Source organism: Pan troglodytes, chromosome 8 (genome assembly GCF_028858775.2).
Source record: "Pan troglodytes isolate AG18354 chromosome 8, NHGRI_mPanTro3-v2.0_pri, whole genome shotgun sequence".
NCBI classification, from domain to species: Eukaryota; Metazoa; Chordata; class Mammalia; order Primates; family Hominidae; genus Pan; species Pan troglodytes.
The window spans coordinates 114,813,142-114,837,841 of NC_072406.2; the positions used below are offsets into that span (position 1 = coordinate 114,813,142).

The window sequence follows — 24,700 nt, forward strand, 5'->3', positions numbered from 1 at the left end:
CAGAGGCCGCCGCCGGCTGGCCTGGACCAGGGAGTGGAGAAAGCCTGCCCACGTGGCTGGCGGGAGCCTCCCGGCCTGGGATTGGTCGAAAAGGAGGGGCGTGGGGCGGGCGTGGGGGCAGTTCCCCAGCCCAGGTCCTCCTCTCACCCGGGCCGGTTTTCAAGGCGGGCTGTAACTGGTGGCATTTGTCCCGGGACCAGGTAAGGGGCCTTGGGACAATGGCGCTCGCCCTGTCTACCTCCAATCCCCACATCTCGGGTGGGTGCTGAGATTGCTGTCCTGACTGCCCAGGCGGGGCTGCAGCGCGGGCTGGACTTCCACCTGCAGAAGCCACGTGGCGCGAAGAGCGCCCTGGGGCTGCAGATGGGCCCCTCTGCTCTGACCCCCATTGCCTAGGAGTGCCAGGCCGAGCGGCTGGGGCGTTACGAGCTGTCCGGGATGGGGGAGTACCGATGGGGGGAGGCCGTCTGTCGGAGGGCAAGAAGCAGCCTGGGGGCTGGCCCTGAGCCCTGAGGTGAGCTGAAAGCACAGGTGAAAGGCGTTTTGGGGATCGGCCCGGTTTTTGTTTTGACACAGGGTGTCGCTCTGTCGCCCGGGCCGGAGTGCGGTGGCGCGATCTCGGCTCACTGCAGCCTTCGCCTCACAGGCTTAAGCGATTCTCCCGCCTCAGACTCTCGAGTAGCTGGGATTGCAGGCGGGCGCCACCACGCCTGGATAATTTTTTGTATTTTGTTTTTGTAGAGACGGAGTTTCGCCATGTTGCCCAGGCTGGGCTCGAACTCCTGGGGTCAAGCGATCCGCCCACCTAGGCCTCCCAAAGTGCTGGGACTACAGGTGTTCCAAAGTGGTGAGCCACTGTGCCCAGCCTCTGGCCGGTTTTGCTAAGCTGCTTTGGACAGGACCGCGTACCATCTGTAGTCCTGGAGGAGGCAAAAATGAGCCTGCATTTTTAGCCAAGGAAGAGCAAGTGGGACACTGGGGTGGGTTGGGAAGTGCTACCTCCCATCCCTTTCCCGATGCAGAGGACTATAAGAAGAGTTTACACAAACGTGCTAGGCCCTGTTCTAGACGCTGGAGACACAGCAGTGGACAAAATCAGCCCGTATAGAAATTACATCCTTCCTAATGAAATACATTTCATACCAAATTTCATTTTCACAACCCCTAGAAATTGGTAATTGCGGCCAGGCGCAGTGGCTCATGCCTATAATCCCAGCACTTTGAGAGGCGGAAGGGGAGGAAGGCTTGAGCCCAGGAGTTGGAGACCAGCCCAGGCAACACAGTAGGACCCTGCCTCTACAAAAAAAAAAAAAAAAATTTAATTAGCCAGGTTCCGTGGCGCACTTGTAGTCCTAGCTACTCGGGAGGTTGAGGCTGGAGGATTGCTTGAGCCCAGGAGCTATTATCACATCACTGTACTCCAGCCTGGGTGAAAGAGCAAGACCTTGCCTCAAAAAAAAAAAAAAAAAATGAAAACAAAAATCAACATCTGCTGCTTGCATACCTGCTTCAGATCCTTGGAGAGAAAAGCAGTTCAGAGCCTTGACTAAGGAGGTGATGAATGGAGGTGATATAGGAGCACAAACCCCTATAATCTACTCATCTCCAGACTGTTGGCCCTTTTGTGAAAAAGGCAAGGGAGGTTGCTCTTTCTAAGTTGTCTGGTGCCTAACAGCCCACTTGCCTTGGAGTCAGACGAGTACCCATAAGCCTATACCTGGGCCTGCTCTTGTAATTATTACCCTCATTTTCCAGCTTGCTCTAGGCAGCCTTGACCCTAATCCTTGCCTGTCTCAGTGGTCTTTGTGTCTGACCTTCTGGGGTCTTTGGCTACCTTGATCTTCCTCTGATGTGAGTACCAGCGATGATGTTTCGTTTTTCTACCTACCTGGGGCTACAAACAGTAATCTTGTGCACTTCTGCTTGTAAGAGGATACCTCAGAAGGAATTTGGAAGCTTGTTTTCTGATCTCTGATACCATTTGCCAGAGAAAATCTGCTCTTTCTGGGAAGGATGAGCATTACGTCAGAGGTGGCAGTAGTCTATTTCTTTTTTTTTCTCTTTGTTTCCCTTTCTTTCCTTTTTTTTTTTTTTTTTTTTTTTTTTTGAGATGGAGTTTCACTCTTATTGCCCAGGCTGGAGTGCAATGGTGCGATCTCGGCTCATCACAACCTCCACCTCTCGGGTTCAAACGATTCTCCTGCCTTAGCCTCCCAAGTAGCTGGGATTACAGGTATGCACCACCACGCCTGGCTAATTTTGTATTTTTAGTAGAGACGGGGGTTTCTCCATGTTGGTCAGGCTGGTCTTGAACTCTCAACCTCAGGTGATCTGCCTGCTTTGGGCTCTCAAAGTGTTGGGATTACAGGTGTGAGCCACCGTGCCAGGCCTCGGAGTTGGCAAGTAGGCTATAGTGGATAGAGGACCTTGGGGAAGTAAGGCCTTAGCTGTTGTCCAATCTTTGAGGACTGGATCTGTTGATTGTTCGTGTTTATATCTGCTGCAAGCGCTTAGTGCAGGGCCAAGTGTATCAAAAATGCCCACTGTGGTGGCCCAATCCATGTGCACCTTTCTAGGCTTCAGTTTCCTCTTCTGTAAACTGAGATCTTAGATCACATGTCTTCAGGCTGTGACATTCTCTCTCTTTTTTTTTTTCTTTTTTTTTTTTTGTGGAGACGGAGTCTTGCTCTGTCACCCAGACTGGAGTGCAGTGGTGCGATCTCGGCTCACTACAACCTCCGCCTCCCGGGTTCAAGCGATCCTCCTTCCTCAGCTTCCTGAGTAGCTAGGATTACAGGTGCGTGCCACCACGCCTGGCTAATTTTTTGTATTTTTAGTAGAGACAGAGTTTCACAGGGTTAGCCAGGATGGTCTCGATCTGACCTCGTGATCCGTCTGCCTCGGCCTCCTAAAGTGCTGGGATTACAGGCGTGAGCCACTGTGCCCGGCCTCAAGCTGTGACATTCTCTAATCCTAGGAGGGAGATATCATTAAATCGCTGGTCTGATTTTTACTCCTACTTTGTTCCTAGTAGTGGGACCATACAGAAGTGGGGCTACCCTGGACATGATGATGACCTTTTTAGGGAAGACTAGATGTGGCTTGTGTGGGAGGAGGGACAGTAACTGTAGAAGAAAATTTAGAGACCAGTATGACTTAGTACAGGCAAGGTAGACAGTTTTGCAACTTCATGAAAGAAAGCATGCTCTTAATTCTGTAACCTAGGCAGGTTCTAAGTTTGACTTAAAAGAGGTGACATCCTTGATGCCAAGAGACCCAAGAAGAAGTTGGAATGCATTTCAGGTAAGCAGTAAATATTCTTCGAGGGCATGTGAAACATGTAGCAGTAAACATCACAGACATGATCCCGATGCTTGTGAGCCTTACAGTCTGTCAGGGGAGGCAGACTTTACACAAATCACAGTCAATGACAAGAAGGTGACAATCACAAACGCCCAGCATGCTGCAAAGGACAGGATGCTGTAGGAGTATATATCACAGAAGGATTTGAGTTTGTCCTGAAGGAGTCGGGGAAGAGTGCCCATTGGGGGACAATGGGTGTGTGGGGAGAAATGTTCCAGACAGATCCTTTAGTGTTTTTTTTGTTTTGTTTTTGTTTTGGCTTTATGTTTTATTTAAGACAGGGACTCTGCAGTTTCTATCCTGACTTCAGTTAAGAAGGCAAAGGCTCTTGCATAATTAGCAAATGTTTAGATTACCCCTTGATGATAGTCCCTCCATTCTGAGAAGCAGAGGACTTTGCAATGTTGCGTTAAGGTGAACAGAGATGTCAGAGAAGGTCTGGCTCTGTGTGTATGTGTGTGCTGAGGGGGAGGCATAGCATTTTGCTCAGTCAGGCTGTCTCCAGCGTGTATGAGCCTGGGGCTCTGTAAGCCAAGGCAGCGTGTGTTCAGCCAGCCAAGCTGACTCCTTTTAGGTTCATGTAGAGCCTGGGAAAGTGAACTCTTTCCCCTCCTCCCACTCTTGCTTCAGCTGGGACTGAGATAAATGCCTTTGGTCTTTGAAGCAGCCTGCAGGAGGCCAGGTGGCAGGGGAGAGGGGAAGTCTGTTTTGGCAGTGGACTCTTTCTGTCTGCCTTCTGACTTCTCTGGAGATTGCCGCTTCAGAGAAGCATCGGGGCCAGGCCAGGGCGCTGTGGATACTCCATGTTGAGCCTCTCCTCTTGTCCCTGGTCTTTCCTCTTAGGAAATGGCGTACCTCCAGCATATCAGCTTTCTGATGTCTCTTCCGCCTTAACGAAAAATCTAAAAATTGACCACTGCTCTTCCTTCCCCAACACTGTCCCTTCTGCCTCCTTTCTTGAACTTGAACTCCTGGCCTCCCAAAGTGCTGGGATTACAGGCCTGTGCCTGTCTCCACCTCCTTTCTCTCTTCTTTCTGGTGGTTCTTCCCATCTTTGGGGGCTTCCTTTTCTCGGCTTCTTTTTTATTTTTTATTTTTTTGAGACAGGGTCTTGCTATGTTGCCAAGATGGAGTGCAGTGGCGCCATCTCGGCTCGCTGCAACCTCCACCTCCCGGGTTCAAGTGATTCTCCTGCCTCAGCCTCCCAAGTAGCTGGGATTACAGGCGCCTGCCACCACGCCCGGCTAATTTTTTGTATTTTTAGTAGAGACAGGGTTTCACCATGTTAGCCAGGCTGGTCTCAAACTCCTGACCTCGTGATCCGCCCGCCTCAGCCTTCCAAAGCACTGGGGTTACAGGCATGAGCCACCATGCCCGGCCTCAGCTTCTTTTTTTTTGAGACAGAGTCTCACTCTGTTGCCCAGGCTGGAGTACAGTGGCACAATCTCGGCTCACTGCAACCTCCGCCTCCTGGGTTCAATCAATTCTTGTGCCTCAGCCTCCCGAATAGCTAGGATGATAGGTGCCTGCCACCACGCCCGGCTAATTTTTGTATTTTTTTTTTATTAGAGGTGGGGTTTCACCATCTTGGCCAGCCTGGTCTCAAACCCCTGACCTCAGGTGATCCACCCGCCTCGGCCTCCCAAAGTGCTGGAATTACAGGTGTGAGCCACTGTGCCCGGCCTTGGCTTCTTAAATGTCCTGATTTTTCAGGGTTTGTCCTCAGCTCTCTCCTCTTCCCATTCTGTGTGTTCTCGCTGGAAAACTTTATCGTAAATCACCTCGATGCTGCTGACTCAGTTTTTTCCTTCTAGCTCTGACCTCTGTTTTCTTTCAAGCCTGAATACCCACAGGCTGATGAACTTCTTATTCAGCAAATACTTGAATATTGTGCTAGGCACTGGGGTGACAGTCGTGAGCAAAATGAACATACCACCTCACTTCACAGGTGAATTATTTAACTTAGCTAAGGCGCTATTTCCAAGAAAAAAACAAAATGACCTAGTAGTAGAAGCTATAGAAGTAAATCTGAAAATTATTTGTACAAAAAAATAAAAGGACAAATAGGTACTATTTAGTGAAGAGAGGAAAGACTAGCTTTTGAGTATTGTGTTTGGAAAGGACCTGAGACAGGAAGAGGCCTATTGCATTTAAGAAAATCCCGGCCGGGCTTGGTGGCTCACGCCTGTAATCCCAACACTTGGGGAGGCCGACGCGGGTAATGGGTCACGAGGTCAGGAGATCCAGACCATCCTGGCTAACACGGTGAAACCGCGTCTCTACTAAAAATACAAACAATTAGCTGGGTGTGGTGGCACGCACCTGTAATCCCAGCTACTCAGGAGGCTGAGGCAGGAGAATTGCTTGAACCCAGGAGATGGACGTTGCAGTGAGCCGAGATCGCACCACTGCACTCCAGTCTGGGTGACAGAGCAAGACTCCCTCTCAAAAAAAAAAAAAAAAAAAAAACCCATGGCAGGACCGGGGCTGGTAGCTCACTCCTGTAATCCCAGCACTTTGGGAGGCTGAGGCAGGTAGATCCCTTGAGCTCAGGAGTTGAGACCAGCCTAGCAACATAGGGAGACCCTGTCTCTACAAAAAATACAAAAATTAGCCGGGCATGTTGGCACATGCCTGTGGTCCCAGCTACTTGAGAGGCTAAGGTCAGAGGATCGTTTGAGCCTGGGAGGTGGAGGCTGGAATAGTGAGCCATGATCATACCACTGTACTCCCACCTGGGCAACAGAGCAAGACCCTGTCTCAAAAAAAAAAAAAAAAATCCCATGGTATTTGAAACTCAACATGCAGAAATCAAGCTTACTATTAATATTTTCTCCCTCAAAGCCAATTTTTCTGTGCTCTCTCTGTTAGCACCTATCGCCCAAGTCAGAAACCCTAGGTATCACTCTGGATATTTGTCATGTGTCAACTTGGCTAAGCTAAGCAAGACTCCCGGGATTCCCTCTCTGGTATATTCCAGTTATAGTGGCTACCCAGGAGCACACACACACCATCTTCCAGCTCTTCAGACAAACAGTAATCTAGGTGCTGCTGTGAGGGGATTTTGCAGACCTAATTAAATCCCTCAATTGTTTGGCTTTAAGTTAATCAAAAGGGAGATTATCCTGGGTGGCCTGACCTAATCAGGTGGAAGCCCTTTAAAGGAGGGCTAGAACACCCCTGAACCCCCTCTGAGGTTCTGGACTCTGAGCCATTACCCGCGTTGCTCCCTCTCCCCTGGGATGGTCTGTTGCTGGCCGCCTGCCCTGCTGACTTCAGGATTGCCTAGCCAACAGCCACAGTTATGTGAGCCAATTAGCTAATTCCTTGTGATAAATCAATTTCTATATTTTATCAATATTATATTACGTCAGCATTATATATATTTAGGCCAGGAGTGGTACATGCCTGTAATCCCAGCACTTAGGGAGGATGACATGGGAGGATTCCCTGAGCCCAGGAGTTTGAGATTACAGTGAGCTATGATTGCACCACTCCACTCTACCCTGGGCAACCAGCTGAGACCCTGCCTAAAAAAGGAAAAAAAAATTATAAAATGTATATAGATAGATCAATATATATTTATAATATATAAAGTTATATATTTATATATGATTTTGTATAGCTATATGAATTATGTTTATATATTATTTTTATATGTTATATTTAAACATAATTCATGTCTATATAAATAAATTTATATATAAATTTATATATTATAAATATATGTTGCTATATCTATAAATTTAAAAAATTATATATTTATATAGATATATAATTTATATATTTATAAAATATAATATATATTATAGTATACAAATATATTTTAGAAATATATAAAATATGTATATGTATGTGTCATAGCCAGGTGCAGTGGCACACACCTGTAATCCTGGCACTTTGGGAGGCCAAGGCAGGCAGATTGCTTGAGCTCAGGAGTTAGAGGAACTCCATGTTGCCCCATGTTATGTTTTGGTATCTACCTGTCTGTCTGTCTGTCTGTAATCTACTGATTCTGCTTCTCTGGTTGAACCTTGACTGATGAAATGTTCCTCTTATACCTATTGCTTAGCAGACCCTAACATTCCGCTTCTTTGAAAGATTCTCTCCTGTTGGTCTCTCCTCTGAGTGCACGTGGGTTCATTTGAGCCCTACCTCTTCTTGCCTGGATTACTGGGGTTCTCGTCCAGCTGGTCTCCCTGCATCCCGTGAGGTCCATCCACATCCTGTTTATTCTCATGACTACCCAGTTTGTTCTTAGTAAACTACATATCTGATCTTGTCACTCTTCTTCTTAAAGTCTTTCAATGACTTCCTGAAGCTTTCAGGCAAACATTTAAAAGCGTCAGCTTTTTTTGTATGACTCCATTTTCTCTCCTCTCTTAGCATATCAATTATACTTCTTTTGAAAACCTTTTTAGTGGTTGCCCAGGAGTTTGCAATGTACATTTATGACTAATCCAAATCCACTTTCAAATAACACTATACCACTGCATGGAGTGTGCAAGTACCTTAGAATGGAGTCCTCCCAATTCTCCCCTCCTGTCCTTGATATTACTGCTGTCATGGATTTCTCTGATCCATAAACTGTAATCACCAAATACATTGTTGCTACTATTTTAAACAAACGTATCTGTTTGTTAACTGTTAACAATTCAGAATGAGAGAAATAAAGATTTTTATTTGTTTGTTTGTTAGTGTTTTTTCCCAGACAGGGTCTCACTCTGTCGTGCAGGCTGGAGTGCAGTGGCACGATCACAGTTCACTGCAGGCTTAGCCTTAGCCTCCCAGACTCAAGCAGTCCCCGCACCTCAGCCTCCCAAGTAGCTGGGACCACAGGCACATGCAACCACGCCTGGCTATGTTTTTTTCTTTTTTAATTTTTGTAGAGACAGGGTCTCACTATGTTGCCCAGACTGGTCTCAAACTCCTGGGCTCAAGCGATGCTCCTGCCTTGGCCTGCCAAAGTGCTGGGATTATAGGTGTGAACCATCCCACCTGACCAGAAGAACTTCTTTTAACATCTTGTAAGTCAGGTCTGCCAGTGACAAATTTCCTGTTTTGTTTGTCCAAGAAAGTCCATTTTTTTTTTTTTTTTTTTTTTTGAGACAGGGTCTTACTCTGTCACCCAGGCTGGAGTGCAGTGGCTTGATCTTGGCTCACTGCAGCCTCCGCCTCCTGGGCTCAAGCATTCCTCCCACATCAGCCTCCCCAGTAGCTGGGACTGCAGGTGTGCACCACCACACCTGGCTAATTTTTCTATTTTTTGGTAGAAAAAAAAATACAAAATGAGGTTTCACCATGTTGGCCAGGCTGGTCTCAAACTTTTGACCTCAGGGGGTCCACCGGCCTTGGCCTCCAAAGTGCTGAGATTACAGATGTGAGCTACCATGCCTGGCCAACTAGAAAGTTTTGTTTTTTTTTTTGACAGAGTCTCACTCTGTCACCCAGGCTTGAGTGCAGTGGCGTGATCTCGGCTCACTGCAACCTCTGCTGCCCAGGTACAAGCGATTCTCCTGCCTCAGCCTCCCGAATTGCTGAGATAACGGGCACCTGCCACTGCGCCCGGCTAATTTTTGTATTTTTAGTAGAGATGGGGTTTCACCATATTGGTCAGGCTGGTCTCAAACTCCCGACCTCAGGTGATCCAACCGCCTCGGCCTCCCAAAGTGTTGGGATTACAGGTGTGAGCCACTGCGCCTGGCCCCAACTAGAAATGTTTTAAGGGATATAAAGCAGTTAGTACTTGAGATGATTCTTCTGTAAGATATGGGATAGGTGGAAATGGGTAACGACTAACAGAATCAGATGGTATGCATCCCCAAATAGTAATTCCAATGATCTAGGAAGACCAACATTCCCACACCATCCCTACCACCACAGACTCAGTGTTTCTCAATGAGAGACAGAATTTGTGTATGGAGGATCTGAGTCCAAGCCGTTGTATTAGTATAATTGCATTAATATTATTTGTTTCTTTTTTTTGTTTTAACTTTTACTTTAGATTCAGGGGTACACGTGCAGGTTTGTTACATAGGTAAACTTGTGTCACTGGGGTTGTACAGATTGTTTCATCACCCAGCTACTAAGTTTAGTACCCATTAGTTATTTTTTCTGATCCTCTCCCTCCTCCCACCCTTCACCCTCAAGTGAGCCCCAGTGGGGTCTGTTGCTCCCGTTTTTGTGTCCATGTGTTCTTATCATTTAGCTCCCACTTTTAAGTGAGATATTTGGTTTTCTTACTTATAAATGTGATATTTGGTTTTCTGTTCCTGCATTAGTTTGCTAAGGATAATGGCCTCCATCTTCATCCATGTCCCTGCAAAGGACGTGATCTCGTTCTTTTTTGTGGCTGCATAGTATTCCATGGTGTACATATACCACATTTTCTTTATCCAGTCTGCCATGGATGGGCCTTTTGCATTTGGACAATTTCTACTGACACATGTTCAGGCTCACTGATTCTTTCCCTGGCCATGTCCAGTCTACTGATGAGTCCATCCAAGACTTTCTTCATCTTTGTTATAGTATTTTTGATTTCCAACATTTCCTTTTGATTCTTTCTTAAGAGTTTCCGGCTGGACGTGGTGGCTCATGCCTGTAATCCCAGCACTTTGGGAGGCCGAGGTGGGCGGATCACGAGGTCAGGAGATCGAGACCATCCTGGCTAACATGGTGAAACCCCGTCTCTACTAAAAATACAAAAAATAGCTGGGCATGGTAGTGCACGCCTGTAGTCTCAGCTACTTGGGAGGCTGAGGCAGGAGAACCACTTGAACACAGGAGGCAGAGGTTGAAGTGAGCCGAGATCGTGCCATTGTACTCCAGCCTGGTGGCAGAGCAAGACTCCATCTCAAAAAAAAAAAGATTTTCCATCACTGCTTATGTTATTTGTCTGTTCTTGTCTGTTGTCCACTTTTCCCTTCAGAGTCCTTAGAATATTAACCATCGTTGTAATTAATTAATTAATTAATTAATTTTAACCATAGTTATTTAAAATTCCTGGTCTGATAATTCTAAAATCTCATATCTAAATCTGGTTCTGATGCTTGGCCTGTTTCTTCAAACTGCGTTTTTTTTTTTTTTCTTTTTAGTATGCCTTGTAATTTTTCACTGAAAGCTGCACATGATGTACCCTGTGAGAGGAACTGAGGGGTGAGGTTTTGTTTATCTAGGCTATGTTTACTGTTTGCTGTAGCTATAGGTATAAAAGGCTAAATTTTCTTCTGGTGTCCTTGTTCTTATCTCCCTTGCTGTCTATGGGTCTCTAGAGGCTTCTTAAATAGGGCCTAAGACTTGTTACTCTTTTTGTTATAATCCTTGTAATGATACAGGAGCCCTGCTGGTGCAGTGGTGAGGTGAGGGAGTGGAGGATCTACAGTCCTGTGATGAGGTCTCAGTCTTCTGGGGAGCCTGTGCCCCTGAACCTTCACAAGAGCTTCTCAGCCTCCCCTTGTCCTCTTTAGGTGAGGCAGGAAGGCAAGAGGTGGCTGGAGTTCTCTTTCCCCAAGTCACTTAAGTTCTGGTACAACCCAAGATGGTTAGGCTCTGGTAAAATAGTTTCCCTCAAGGGTAGACCTTGTTAAGAAGAATAAAAGGGCTGGGCATGATAGTGCATGCCTGTAGTCCCAGCTACTTGGGAGGCTGAGGTTGGAGGATTGCTTGAGCCCAGGAGTTTGAGGTTGCAGTGAGCTATAATCATGCCTGTCAATTACCATTCACTCCAGCCTGGATAAAATAATGAGACTCTGTCTCTAAATAATAAAATAGGCCAGATGCGGCAGCTCACACCTGTAATCCCAGCACTTTGGGAGGCCGAGGCAGAAGGATTGCTTGAACCTAGGAGTTTGAAACCAGCCTGGGCAACATAGCGAGGTGCCATCTCTACAAAAAATACAAAAATTAGCCAGGGTGGTGGTATGTGCCTGTAGTCCCAGTTACTCAGGAGGCTGACCTGGGAGGTAATAGTTGCATTGAACCATGATCACACCACTGCATCCCAGCCTGGGTGAGAGAATGAGACCCTGTCTCAAAAAAAAAGTAAAATTAAATAAAAAAAAGAAGTACAAAGGGCTTTGGGTGTTTTTTTGTTTGTTTGTTTTGTTTTGTTTTTCCCCCCAAGATGGAGTCTTGCTCTGTCACCCAGGCTCAGGCTGGAGTGCAGTGGTGTGATCTCAGCTCACTGCAACCTCTGCCTCCTGGGTTCAAGCAATTCTTCTGCCTCAGCCTCCTGAGTAGCTGGGATTACAGGTGCCTGGCACTGCGCCCGGCTCATTTTTGTATTTTTAGTAGAGATGGGGTTTCACCATGTTGGCCAGGCTGGTCTCAAACTCCTGACCTCATGATCCCCCTGCCTCGGCCTCCCAAAGTACTGGGATTACAGGCATGAGTCACTGCACCCAGCCGGCTGTTTTTCAAAATGGCTACTTTTCCCATCTCCCCTGCCAGAAACACCTGGGGGTATTATACTATTTAATGGGTGGGCTTTTGTTCCCAGAGCTCCCCAAGCACAGGCACTGTATTGTCCCCTTTTCCAGTCCCTCCTGCTGTATGGTCAAGCACAGAGCTGGCCACCAGCAGGCCCTCAGGAAACACATGTTGGTGCCCAGTTGCTCAATCTGATGACCATTCACTTGGGCCCTCCCAAGCTGAGTCAGACGATGCCCAGTAGCTGGTGAGAGCAGGCAGTCTGCAACAGTGGGACGTGCTCAGGTCCTCTGTGGTGGGCTTTGATTTAGGGGACAGTCATCTTCTTCCTTTGTCTCTTAGGTCCACAGTTTTATGTGTGAGCAAGATGGAGGCTGACCTGTCTGGCTTTAACATCGATGCCCCCCGTTGGGACCAGCGCACCTTCCTGGGGAGAGTGAAGCACTTCCTAAACATCACGGACCCCCGCACTGTCTTTGTATCTGAGCGGGAGCTGGACTGGGCCAAGGTGATGGTGGAGAAGAGCAGGTGAGGGGTCGGGGAAGGGGCTGGAAGTAGTAGGGTAACATTGATGGGGTCCTCTTGGGAGGAGGTGGAAACCGAAGGTGAAGGAATAGGCAGAAATCTCAGGGCTGGGGGCTGGAAGAAGTGAGAGTGGGGAGACTGGGAGACATTGATCAGGCAGGATGGTGACTGCCTGCTGTCCTTGGGTGGCAGGATGGGGGTTGTGCCCCCAGGCACCCAAGTGGAGCAGCTGCTGTATGCCAAGAAGCTGTATGACTCGGCCTTCCACCCCGACACTGGGGAGAAGATGAATGTCATCGGGCGCATGTCTTTCCAGCTCCCTGGCGGCATGATCATCACGGGCTTCATGCTCCAGTTCTACAGGTGGGACCTGGGGGCAGGGCCGTGGGAGGTACAGCTGCCTGGATCTGCTGGTCAGGGAGCCATACTATGATAATAATAATAGTTCTCTTGATTGGTCACTTACCAGATACCAGGCACTATGCTACATTCTTTGCACGTATTGCTTCATTTAACCCTCTCAACAACCCTACACTATAGGTACTATTATTTCCATTTTATAGATGAAGAACTAGAGTTCTAGAGAAGCTGAAGAACTTGTCCAGGTTTAAACAGGCAGGAAATATGGGTGCCTGGATTTTAACTGAGGCAGTCCTGTGTAGAACCCTCAACAAATAAGCTACCCCAATTCCCTCTTTAAAAAGTACTTATTCCACAATGATTTTAATTATGTAACACCCAAACAAAACAATAGGAAGTCCCTTTCTTGGCTTGGTTGGGGAGAGAATAGACTGCCTCTGTAGCTGCTGGATATGTGACTCTTCTTCCTACCTCTTCCTTCCTCCCCTGCGTCCCCCACCCCACGCATTGATTGGTTCAGCTATTGAGCTGGGCTTTGGGCCGGGTGTTGGGAATGTGAAGGCTTCAGTAACCTCCCGTCAAGGAGCTCCCAGTTTTGTTGAGGAGACCAAGAAGTAAACAGTTACAGTACAGCTTGGTAAGTGGTAGGTTGGAGGAAGAACATGGGGTTGTGGGAGCAGGAGCATGGAGTGACTTACTCTGTCTCAGGAGGGGCAGGGGAAGGGTCGGGAAGGCTCCATGGAGGAAGTGATCCCTCTCAACAGGGCAGGGTTGGCCATGTATGGAAGGAGGAGGGGGAGATATTTGAGGCAGAGGGGCCAGCCTGCGCAGAAGCCCAGGTGCATAAAACAGTATGGGAACAAGCTGGGCGCGGTGGCTCATGCCTGTAATCCCAGCACTTTGGGAAGCCAAGGCGGGTGGATTACCTGAGGTCAAGAGTTCAAGACCAGCCTGACCAATATGGTGAAACCCCGTCTCTACTAAAAATACAAAAATTAGCCAGGCGTGGTGGTGTGTGCCTGTAGTCCCAGCCACTTGGGAGGCTGAGACAGGAGAATTGCTTGAACCTGGGAGGCGGAGGTTGCAGTGAGCTGAGATCGTACCACTGCACTCCAGCCTGGGTGACAGAGTGAGACTTGGTCTCAAAAAAATAAAAAATAAAAAACTAGTATGGGAACAGTGTGGGGACCTGCAGATCATGTGCTTTGACTGGCATACCCTCAGGACTCCCTGCCATCTGACTTCTCTCTGCCTCTCCTGGCCTTCCTCACTGGTAGGACGATGCCGGCGGTGATCTTCTGGCAGTGGGTGAACCAGTCCTTCAATGCCTTAGTCAACTACACCAACAGGAATGCGGCTTCCCCCACATCAGTCAGGTAGGAGACCTGAACCCCAGGCTGTCCTCGTGTCTCCCCACGAACAGCTTTTCTAAAGGGTTCTGGGCTGTCAGTCCTTCCTGGGTAGCACCTGCACTGAGCAGGTGACCAAGTCACCCTTTCCCAGGGTTTGGAAATATTTTCTCAAGCTGAGTAGGGGTGGATCTTCTTCCTAGACCAATTCCAAATGTGTTTATTCATTCATTCTCTAAATATTTCTTCTTGAGTGTGTCTTATGTGCTGGGGATGTGCATGGTTCTAGATGCTGGGATACATTGTTAAGACATGTGGTTGGGCCAGGCACGGTGGTTCACACCTGTAATCCTAGCGCTTTGGGAGGCTGAGGCAGGCAGATTGCCTAAGATCAGTCTCAAAACAAACAAAAAAAACCACCCAGAAAACCAGGGTTGCAAGGCAGAGAACAGCAGAGCGGTGTCTGTGTAGTTAGGCCACTTAGAGCAGTCCCATCTGTGAAGACGACATTTCAACTGTCCTGAAGGATGAGGGATGAATGACCCAAGAGCCCAGGGAACACCTCCGCGCATAGGGAGCAGCCGTGTGCAGAGGCTCCGAGGCAGGGAGGAACTTGGCATGTTCACAGTACTGAAAGAAGTCCAAGGGGGCTGGGGCACTGTGAGTGAGGGGGAGAGGGTCAGAAGATAAGGCTGGGGACAGATCCTGTGCGGTTTTCACGCACGAAGCCTCGCCAGCCGACTTTCTCCCTCAAGCCCGTGGTTTGGCCCTCAGCCGGCAGGGGCCCCACTCCCAAGCATCTCTCTCCTCCCCCAGGCAGATGGCCCTTTCCTACTTCACAGCCACAACCACTGCTGTGGCCACGGCTGTGGGCATGAACATGTTGACAAAGGTATGGTCTGGGGCCGCTGCAGCATGGTGGCCACGCGGGGGCAGCAGAGTCCTAGGGAAAACGTCCTTTCCCCAGGGACAGTTCCCCAGGCTGGGTGAGTTGGGAATGGCCAGAGCCCGGCTGGCCAAGTGATGAGAAATACACCAGGGCTGTCCCCAGATTGGTTCTTCTTGGGCCTTTGAGGGAGTTTGGGGTTCCCAGACTGGGTGTCTGGATGTGTGGCGGTAGCAAGGCCTAGTTTTCTTTTTTGTATTCTAGTCGTTCAGCCCCCTCCCCTCCCATCTTCCAGCGCTTCTGAACAACTCCTACTGTTCTCTTCCCCCAACAGAAAGCGCCGCCCTTGGTGGGCCGCTGGGTGCCCTTTGCCGCTGTGGCTGCGGCTAACTGTGTCAATATCCCCATGATGCGACAGCAGTGAGTAAAGGCCCCTTTTTCTCCCTACAAACCACAAGATTAGCAGAAAAGGGGCAAGAAACCAAAGCAGTGGGCGGCTTCTGGGGACTGCGGTGGGCATGGGGAGGGCTGCTGGGCTGAGCCTCTGAAGGGCCCTGGGATTGGCAGCTCCCATGGTGATGGCCCGGGGAGTGGTGGGTGACTTTGGGTTAGGCCGTGTGTTGAGTCCCGTGGGAGTCCTCTCCTGGGTGATGTGGGATGGGAAAGACAGGGTGGACCTGTGGAGTTTTACACTGGATCATGTCCTTTTGGACCTGTGTTAAAATTGTGAACTCCTCCTACTTCCCAAGCCCTGGGGATGGCATACAGAATGAAATGTAGCAGGCTGAGGTGTCTAAAGATAGCACAGAACCCAGAAGCTTTGAAAGAAGCCAGAGGAGTAGACAGAAGTTTTCCAGGCACCCAACTCTAAGCTTTTCAGGAGAAAAGGTAAAGGAGAAACTCATTGTGTCTCACAGTTCTTATTTCTTGACTAGAGAAATCTCTGTTATGAGGTTTTAATGACGTAATATATGTAAAGCACTCAAAATAGCACCTGGAACATAAGAGATGCTACATAAGTGTTCACTGTTATTTCTACCATTGTCATCATCATCAATATCTACAAGCCACATTTTCTTGGGACTACCAACAAATGGAAAATGTTCACACTAGTCTTTGTAGAAGAAGCACTACCAGAATAGTTGTGCACACATGCTACTCCATTCATCTTTCCTTCCCTATCCAGTGGCCCTTTCCTAACAGGAGAATGAGTCCCTGCCACCTACCGGGGCTTGAGTTGAGTGCTGTCAAGAACTGGCCTGAGAAGAACAGCTGGGGTGGGCTGGGTGCGGTGGCTCACGCCTGTAATCCCAGCACTTTGGGACGCTGAGGCAGGAGGATCACCTGAGGCCAAGAGTTTGAGACCAGCCTGGCCAACATGGCAAAACCCCATCTCTACCAAAAATACAAAAATTAGGGCCAGGCGCGGTAGCTCATGCCTGCAATCCCAGCACTTTGGGAGGCTGAGGTGGGCGGATCACGAGGTCAGGAGATCGAGACCATCCTGGCTAACACGGTGAAACCCCGTCTCTACTAAAAAATACAAAAAATTAGCCAGGTATGGTGGCGGGTGCCTGTAGTCCCAGCAACTTGGGAGGCTGAGGCAGGAGAATGTTGTGAACCCAGGAGGCGGAGCTTGTAGTGAGCCAAGATCGCACCACTGCACTCCAGCCTGGGTGACAGAGCGAGACTCCATCACAAAAAAAAAACCAAAAAACAAAAACAAAAATTAGCCGGGCATGGTGGCGCATGCCTGTAATTCTAGCTACTGGGGAGGTTGAGGCAGGAGAATCGCTTGAACCCAGGAGATGGAGGTTGCAGTAAGCCAAGATCATGCCACTACACTCCAGCCTGGGTGACAGAGTGTGATTGTCTCAAAAAAAAAAAAAAAAAAGGAATAGCTAGAGTAGCTACTGTTTGTGGTGGAGTGATCATACTGTGTGTCAGGTGCTGGACCAAGTATTTCACAGCCATTATCTCATTTAATCCTTACCAGGTCCTGTAAAGTGGGTGCCAGGATGATCCCCATTTTGCAGATAAGCAAAACTGAGGCTTTGGGAGGGTTAAAGACTGTGCTCAAGGTCACACACATCCCCTGCAGTTTCAGGACTCAACCCAGACAGTTCGGGCCCAGGGCCACCGCTCTCAGCCACTGCCCTAGATCACTCCTAAGATACTGCTTATTGGAGTGCAGAAGGAAGGTCAAAGGCCCAGGCTACAGGAGGTGGCTTCCTGGAGCTTAAGTGGCCTGGCCTTGGTCCCCTGGCATGTCATGTGGCTGGCAGGCTTCCATCACCCCTTTCCCAAGTCCAGTAACTCCTGTCTGTGTTTAGGGAGCTCATAAAGGGAATCTGCGTGAAGGACAGGAATGAAAATGAGATTGGTCATTCCCGGGTGAGCAGAGGCCTCCCTTTGGGGTGGGAGGAGGGAATTCCCTCTCATACCCTGTCCCCTCCTTAGTGGTCAGAGTAGGCACCAATATAGGATTGAGAAGCCTTTTCTGGCTCCATCCTCACTCCCTATCAAATTTTCCCCATGTTTCTCTGTTCAGAACAGGCCCCTTCTCTCTTTTCTCCATCATTTCTGGTCCATAAAAACCTGGCTAGGTGGGAGGGGATAAAGTGAGGTCACTCAGCAACTGGAGGGTCCTTCCCTTCCCCTTTACCATCTCAGACTTGGCCATGATGCTGACCCAGCCCCCTGGTGCAGCACATGTACACTGGATACATCATTTCTGACAACTTACTATTTTCTGCCCTCAGAGAGCTGCGGCCATAGGCATCACCCAAGTAGTTATTTCTCGGATCACCATGGCAGCTCCTGGGATGAGTAAGATGGGGAAGCCCTTCCATCCTGGGGAAGCCTGTGACGCAGGGTGGAGGTCTCAGCCACACTCAGCTTTTGGGTGGGAGGTGGGGCCCACCTTCTACAGCCATGCTTCTCAAACTGCTTTGCTTGATTGCTGTAAGCCTAGAAGAACCACACTAGTTCCTAGAACATCAGTTCATCCAAGGTTTGGGGTAGAAAGTTATTTTCATTTTATTAATACTTGTCAAGCCCTTGTGTTTAATGTTAGACACAGTGTGGGGTGCTAGGGAGAGTGATAGAGAAAATAAATTCCCTGCTTTGGTTTGCTTCCAGCAGGGGGTGTATTGCAAAATTTGTTTGCACGAACGTACAAATACATTTTTGAGTTTTGAGAAGGTAGCTTTGGACCTAGCAGCACATGTTTTCCTGATATTGCAAGTGTGCAGGTTGAGAAGCTTGGGAAGCACTGTTCTGCCAGGACTTTGGGGAGAAAGTTTGGGGGTGGTCATGCCTACTTGCTCTTCTGTTCTGCCTAGTGGTAAGTATTTTCTGGAGCTTCTGCTGAAGGAGAGGGAACCACTTGGTTCCTGGTCTGACTTCAGAAGGAGTCCTGGGGAGAGCCTCCCAGCCCTCCCCTCAGCTTCTCCCTGGTCTCTTCCAGTCTTGCTGCCAGTCATCATGGAAAGGCTTGAGAAATTGCACTTCATGCAGGTATGTAGGGTTTGCTTTGGCATTTTCCCTGCCCAGAGTGCCTCCAGCCACATCTGTCCCTGGGGACGCCTGACCTGCCCTCCCCCACCCATCCTTCCCTTTAGCTACCATGCTGTCATCTCACTCAAGCCCACACCAGTCTCCACTGACCTCCTGTTTAGATATACCATGGCCAGTTTCCTTACCTGGTCTGCAGAGAACAAGGCCTTCTTTAAGGGCCAGGGGGTCCTTGCCTGTGGGTTTTTCTTTTTTCTTTTGAGATGGAGTCTCGCTCTGTCGCCCAGGCTGGAGTGCAGTGGCGCGATCTTGGCTCACTGCAAGCTCCGCTTCCCGGGTTCATGCCATTCTCCTGCCTCAGCCTCCCGAGCAGCTGGGACTACAGGTGCCTGCCACCACGCCCGGCTATTTTTTTGTATTTTTAGTAGAGACGGGTTTTCACTGTGTTAGCCAGGATGGTCTCGATCTCCTGACCTTGTGATCTGCCCATCTCGGTCTCCCAAAGTGCTGGGATTACAGGCATGAGCCACTGCGCCCAGCCACCTGTGGGCTTTTCTAGCTGGCTGATCCATGGCAGAGCAGGGTTGGGGTTCACCTTAAGGCATAGAAGTACCATGTGGATCTGTCTTTTGTTTGTTTTTATACAGAAAGTCAAGGTCCTGCATGCCCCGTTGCAGGTCATGCTGAGCGGGTGCTTGTAAGTATCATATTTTGATGATTTGGGTTCTGCGTGGCTGAAGCACTCAAGATGTGTCGTCTTGTCTAGCCCGTGTTGGAGAACGTGTACTCCTTTACCTGACTTTAAAAGTGGTCAAGCTCAGAATACCTGTGGTCCATCTGGAAAGCTCTCACCCCATCTTTTGTGAGGGCATCAGGCTGGCTAGACTTTATGCACGTGTCCATGTAGGAAGTCCAGTGCTGAGGTGCCCTCCCATCCCAGGGTCTCTCCTTTGACCTTAAGTCTGGAGCAATTTTTTTGTTTTTTGCTTTTTTTTTTTGAGATGGAGTCTCGCTCTGTCGCCCAGTCTGGAGTGCAATGGCGCAGCCTCAGCTCGCTGCAACCTCCACCTCCCAGGTTCAAGCAATGCTCCTGCCTCAGCCTCCTGAGTAGCTGGGATTACAGGCACGCACCACGATGCCTTGCTAATTTTTGTATTTCATCATGTTGGCCAGGCTGGTCTCGAACTCCTGACCTCAAGTGATCCACCTGCCTCGGCCTCCCAAGTTGCTGGGATTATAGGCATGAGCCACTGCGCCTGGCTGTCTGGAGCAGTTTTACAGAAGAGATAAGAACGAGGAGACATAGCTTTGGCTGGGACTGTCATGTGTCCCAGACTCACACAGGAGGGAAATGCCACCAGTCACGTCAGGGTTCTTAGGTGTATCTGCCATTAACTGGAGATGTCCTAGCGTTCACCATGCATTTCAGGGCCACGAGACTAATGACAGCATCACTAACAGCTAACATTGACTGTATATTTTCTCTGTGTCCCCACTGAACCCAGTGTTTCATATCTATAATTTCACTTAATTCTCCCAGCCTTAGAAATCTACATATTATTATCATCTCCTTTTACAAATGAAGAAACTGAGACTTAGACAGAGTAAGAAACTTGCCCAAGGGTATATAGCTGGTAACTGCTGGAGCTGAGATTTGATCAACAGTCTAACATTATGCTATACCAACTTCTGCTAATTGAGTAGTTACCATGGGCTGGGTGCTTTACATACATATCTCATTGAATCCTCACAGTAACCCTGCAAAGTAGGCACTGCAAAGTGGTCTGCAGTAGCCCTAAAAAGTAGGTTGTCCTCCCTCTGTGTCTCTGAGGTAACTTGTCCAAGATGGCACAGCTAGTAAGTGGTAAAACTGGGATACCAACCCAGGTCTGTCAGAGTGCCGCGTCCTGTAAGACCTTGCCTCCCAAACCCTGGTCCATGCCAGCATTGTTGGCATCCTCTGATAACTTGTTAGAAGTAAAGACTCTGAAGTCCTTCCCCAGACCCCCTCAGTTGGCACCTGGCATTTTAATAAGCTCCTGAAGTTATATGCACAGTGAAGCTGGAGAAACTGCCTTTCACTGTGCTCTGACAGCCCAGGTGTTCAACCAATAAAGAAGCAGGTCTCAGAATCCACAGACTCACTCCTCCCCCTCCATAGTGCCCCTCCCCCACTCCATAGTGCCCCTCCCCATCCTGGTCACTCCTCCCCATACAAGTCAATCCTCCCCCTCCAAGTTGCTCCTCTCCCTCCTCATCGCTCCTCCCCTCCATGTCCTTCCTCCCTCTCCATGTTGCTCCTCCCCTCCATGTCCTTCCTCCCTCTCCATGTTGCTCCTCCCTGTCCAAGTCGTTCTTCCTACTCCAAGTAGTTCCTTCCCTCCAAGTCACTCCTCCCCCTTCAAGTCGCTCCTCCCCATCCAAGTTGCTCCTCAACCTCCAAGTCATTCCTCCCTCTCCAAGTCGCTCTGCACCCTCCATGCTGTTCCTCCAAGTTGCTCCTGTCCCTCCATGTCGCTCCTCCCCCTCCATGTCCCTCCTCTCCCTCCATGATGCTCCTCCCCTCCATGTCGCTCTTCCCCCTCCATGTTGCTCCTCCCCCTCCAAGTTTCTCCTCTCCCTCCTCGTCGCTCCTTTCGCTCGATGCCAGCAGTGCCTGTGCTCCTTAGGCCCGCTGCTCACAGTCCCTGTTTACTTCATTGTCTTCTTCCTCTGCTTGAACAATGCAGTAAGGGTGGGAATGAGTGATGGGGGTCAGGAGGGTACTGGTTTTATCCCCCTGCCAGAGTGAGTATCCTCGCACTGCGGGAACAGGAGAAGGGTTGGAGGGAGAGGATATGGTGCCAGCTGGGAAGGCAGGCCAGGTGCCTGGGCATTGCTCCTTTCCCTTGGGGATGGGGGATGGGCGGGCCTGTGGGGAGATGTCCCCTGATGCTTTGGTTTCTCCTTTCTTGCAGCCTCATCTTCATGGTGCCAGTGGCGTGTGGGCTTTTCCCACAGAAATGGTATCTGCTGTTCATTCCTTACTTGGTTTAATTGACCACGCTGCCAGCGCGCTCCCTGATCTGCCTGCTGCCCAGAAGGAGACAGGGAAGGGGCAGGAAGGGCAGCACCTGTCTGAGGACAAGTGTCCATCAGCCTAAAGGCTGGGCCTCTTAACCCTGGTGAATTCTGGCAAACGAAAACAGATCTGCGAGGGGCAGGAGAAGCCAGGGACAGGAATAAGGTTGCTCCCTCCCAGTGGAGCAAGCACTGCCTTGAAGAGAAGGTGGGGGAGCAACAAGAGACTTTCTCTCCCTGCCAGCTGGGTTATTAGGAAGCTCTCCTCTGGCTGGATCTGGTTTTTAACTTTTTTTTTTTTTTTTTTTTTTTTGAGATGGAGTTTCACTCTTGTTGTCTAGGCTGGAGTGCAGTGGCACGATCTCGGCTCAACACAGCCTCCGCCTCCCAGTTCAAGTGATTCTCCTGCCTCAGCCTCCAGAGTAGCTGGGATTACAGGTGCCTGCCACCATGCCCAGCTCTTTTTTTTTTTTTTTTTTTTTTGAGATGGAGTTTCACTCCATCGCCAGGCTGGAGTGCAGAGGTGCAGTCTCGGCTCACTGCAACCTCCAACTCCCTGAACGATTCTCCTGCCTCAGCCTCACGAGTAGCTGGGATTATAGGCACGTGCCACCACGCACAGCTAATTTTTGTATTTTTAGTAGAGACGGGGTTTCACCATGTTGGCCAGGATGGTCTCAATCTCCTCACCTTGTGATCCGCCCGCCTCAGCCTCCCAAAGTGCTGGCACTACAGGCGTGAGCCACCACGCCTGGCCTCATTTTGTATTTTTAGTAGAGACGGGGTTTCACCATGTTGGCCATGGTTGGTCTTGAAATCCTGACCTCAGGTGATCTGCCCGCCTCAGCCTCCCAAAGTATTGGGATTACAGGCGTGAGCCACCGTTCCCCGTTGGTCGTTAACATTAAATAAGGGGGCTGGTCGTGGTGGCTCACGCCTGTAATCCCAGCACTTTGGGAGGCCGAGGTGGGCAGATCACCTGAGGTCGAGAGTTCAAGACCAGCCTGACCAACATGGAGAAACCCCGTCTCTACTAAAAATACAAAATTATCCGGGTGTGGTGGTGCATGCCTGTAATCCCAGCTACTTGGGAGGCTGAAGCAGGAGAATTGCTTGAACCTGGGAAGTGGAGGTTGCAGTGAGCCGAGATTGCACCACTGCACTCCAGCCTGGGCAACAAGAGTGAAACTCCATCTCAATAAATAAGTAAATAAATAAATAAATAAAGGGACAGGCAGAGGGCTGACAACCGAAACCCCTCTATTTCCTTTGTGTGTCCAAGAAGGAGGAAGCAGGGAGAAGGGATGATGGAAAAGGGAAGGGATACATCAGACTAGGGGGTGGAGGGTGACTGACCCCAGGAGACAAGTGTAGCTTGAATATATACCCAGACAATTCCAGTCTCCCCTTCCTCAGTACTCTAGTTCAATACTAGTTCCATGGTCATCTGCTAGACATCTCTTGTGTCCCAAGCACTGTGTTTGTAATCTTGTGGAGAAGATGGAAGTTGAAACGAAGAACCATAGCCCAAGGAGAATGAAGTCAGGCCTGAGTAATGGTAAAGCAACATTGTGGTATACAGAGGCCAATAATAATCCTAGATGGAAAAATCAGGAGGGCTTCTTGGAGGTGATATTCATCTGAGGGTAACTTACTGCTTGTTCCTGGTGGCATGCTCATAATCCCCTTCTCCTCTCTTTTCAGTGAATTGCCAGTTTCCTATCTGGAACCGAAGCTCCAAGACACTATCAAGGCCAAGTATGGAGAACTTGAGCCTTATGTCTACTTCAATAAGGGTCTCTAAATGCCCCACTTCAGCAAGGACCAGTCTATTCCCATATTCACCAGCTCCTCCTTAGCTACGTGCACACTTGTGTCCTCCTTCCCCTTTGCCAACAAGGCCTGAAGGCCAGGGTAGATTGGGGGGTGGGACAATGAATGCCTCATACTTACACCCTGGTACTGGTTGATTGGACCTCAGGGGAAAAAAGTGAAAAAGGGTAGCAAAGGCCAATGTCTTCTAGCTGCTTCCTCAACCCCTGTCCCCTGGAGACCAGAAGCTGAGGCCCTCTCAGGGAGGAGACATCCAAGCACATCATTTGGAAAAGTTAGGAAACCTTTAGGATTCTGGTTCCAGCCAGGGTTGAGGAAAAGACCTTGGATCAAAAGGAAGCTTCTATACCTCTTTCTTCTTCGCTTCCTCCTCTCCCGAGCAATGGAAACTTTTACCCATGTAATTCTAGCTGAACTCAGGAAAAAGAAGGGGGAAAGGACTCTGTCTCCTTGGGGCTCATCACCCTTCCACATCCTCCTCCTCGTTGCCCCCTGGTCAGGCAGCTTCTTTTTTTTTTTTTTCAAGATGGAGTCTTGCTCTGTCGCCCAGGCTGGAATGCAGTGGCGCGATCTCGGCTCACTGCAAATTCTGCCTCCTGGATTCAAGCGATTCTCCTGCCTCAGCCTCTCAAGTAGCTGGGATTACAGGGCACCTGCCACCACGCCCGGCTAATTTTTGTATTTTAGTAGAGACGGGGTTTCACCATGCTGGCCAGACTGGTCTTGAACTCCTGACCTCAGGTGATCCGCCCGCCTCGGCCTCCGAAATTGCTGGGATTACAGGCATAAGCCACCACACCCAGCCCGGACAGCTTCTTTGGGAGTGCTGCTAACCTTGAAATTATCAGACACTTAGGAGTTATTAGTGCTAAAAAGGGGACCGTGCAAGGCAGCAGAGTTACATGGTTCTTCAAATCATGTCTGAATCTATTCTTGGAATCTTCTCTATAATAAGGGAAGTTCTCTTACCCCACTGCCACATATCTCTGTTTTAAAAGATAAGTCCACTAACTGTGAGTAAAAATGATATATATAGGCATTAACCACACACTTTAATGGGTATAATTTCCTGGCTGCCTCCCTTCCTCCGCCCATTAGGTTAAACACCAAAGAAAGACTGGTGTGTACTGAATAGGAAAGGGAAGTTTTATTTGGAACCTTCTAAGAGGAAATCAACCAGGACCAAAGAGCCTTAAAGGACACACAGCAAAGCACAGCCACTTCCCTTCCCCAGCTTGGCTGCCCTAGGTGATTTCTCAAGCTCCTTGGGGGACTGTTGTTTCTCATCTGGAATCAATGTGTGTATGAGTTTTGTCTGGTAGGATTGCTGACTCTATCCAACAGATATCACTGTGAATTGAATAAATTTGTTGAAAGAGCA

General features: G+C 49.1%; 1 protein-coding gene across 5 annotated transcripts; it reads left to right on the plus strand.

The window, feature by feature from the left end:
• Positions 1-24,700, plus strand: SFXN2 (sideroflexin 2). 5 transcript variants are annotated; one of them, XM_063781134.1, is made up of 13 exons: positions 146-200; positions 2,136-2,233; positions 12,133-12,318; positions 12,508-12,678; positions 13,953-14,051; positions 14,841-14,916; positions 15,245-15,330; positions 17,244-17,304; positions 17,673-17,739; positions 18,380-18,429; positions 19,074-19,123; positions 21,384-21,431; positions 23,191-24,700. In XM_063781134.1, the coding sequence occupies exons 3-13, from the start codon at positions 12,158-12,160 to the stop codon at positions 23,288-23,290; spliced, it is 969 nt and encodes a 322-aa protein (XP_063637204.1). In that variant the 5' UTR covers positions 146-200; positions 2,136-2,233; positions 12,133-12,157; the 3' UTR covers positions 23,291-24,700. The 5 variants fall into 5 exon arrangements, with proteins under 5 accessions (XP_001171786.1, XP_054516447.1, XP_063637203.1 ...); XM_001171786.8 differs by lacking the exon at positions 2,136-2,233 and having other exon boundaries at positions 1-200; XM_063781133.1 differs by lacking the exons at positions 18,380-18,429; positions 19,074-19,123; positions 21,384-21,431; positions 23,191-24,700 and having other exon boundaries at positions 143-200; positions 17,673-18,139.

Excerpts from the sequence above, each read along its gene's own strand:
- SFXN2 (XM_054660472.2), top strand. The coding sequence starts at position 12,158 with ATGGAGGCTGACCTGTCTGGCTTTAACATCGATGCCCCCCGTTGGGAC. Across the intron at positions 14,917-15,244 it reads GCATGAACATGTTGACAAAG|AAAGCGCCGCCCTTGGTGGG; the intron begins GTATGGTCTGGG and ends TTCCCCCAACAG. Across the intron at positions 17,305-17,672 it reads ATGAGATTGGTCATTCCCGG|AGAGCTGCGGCCATAGGCAT; the intron begins GTGAGCAGAGGC and ends TTCTGCCCTCAG.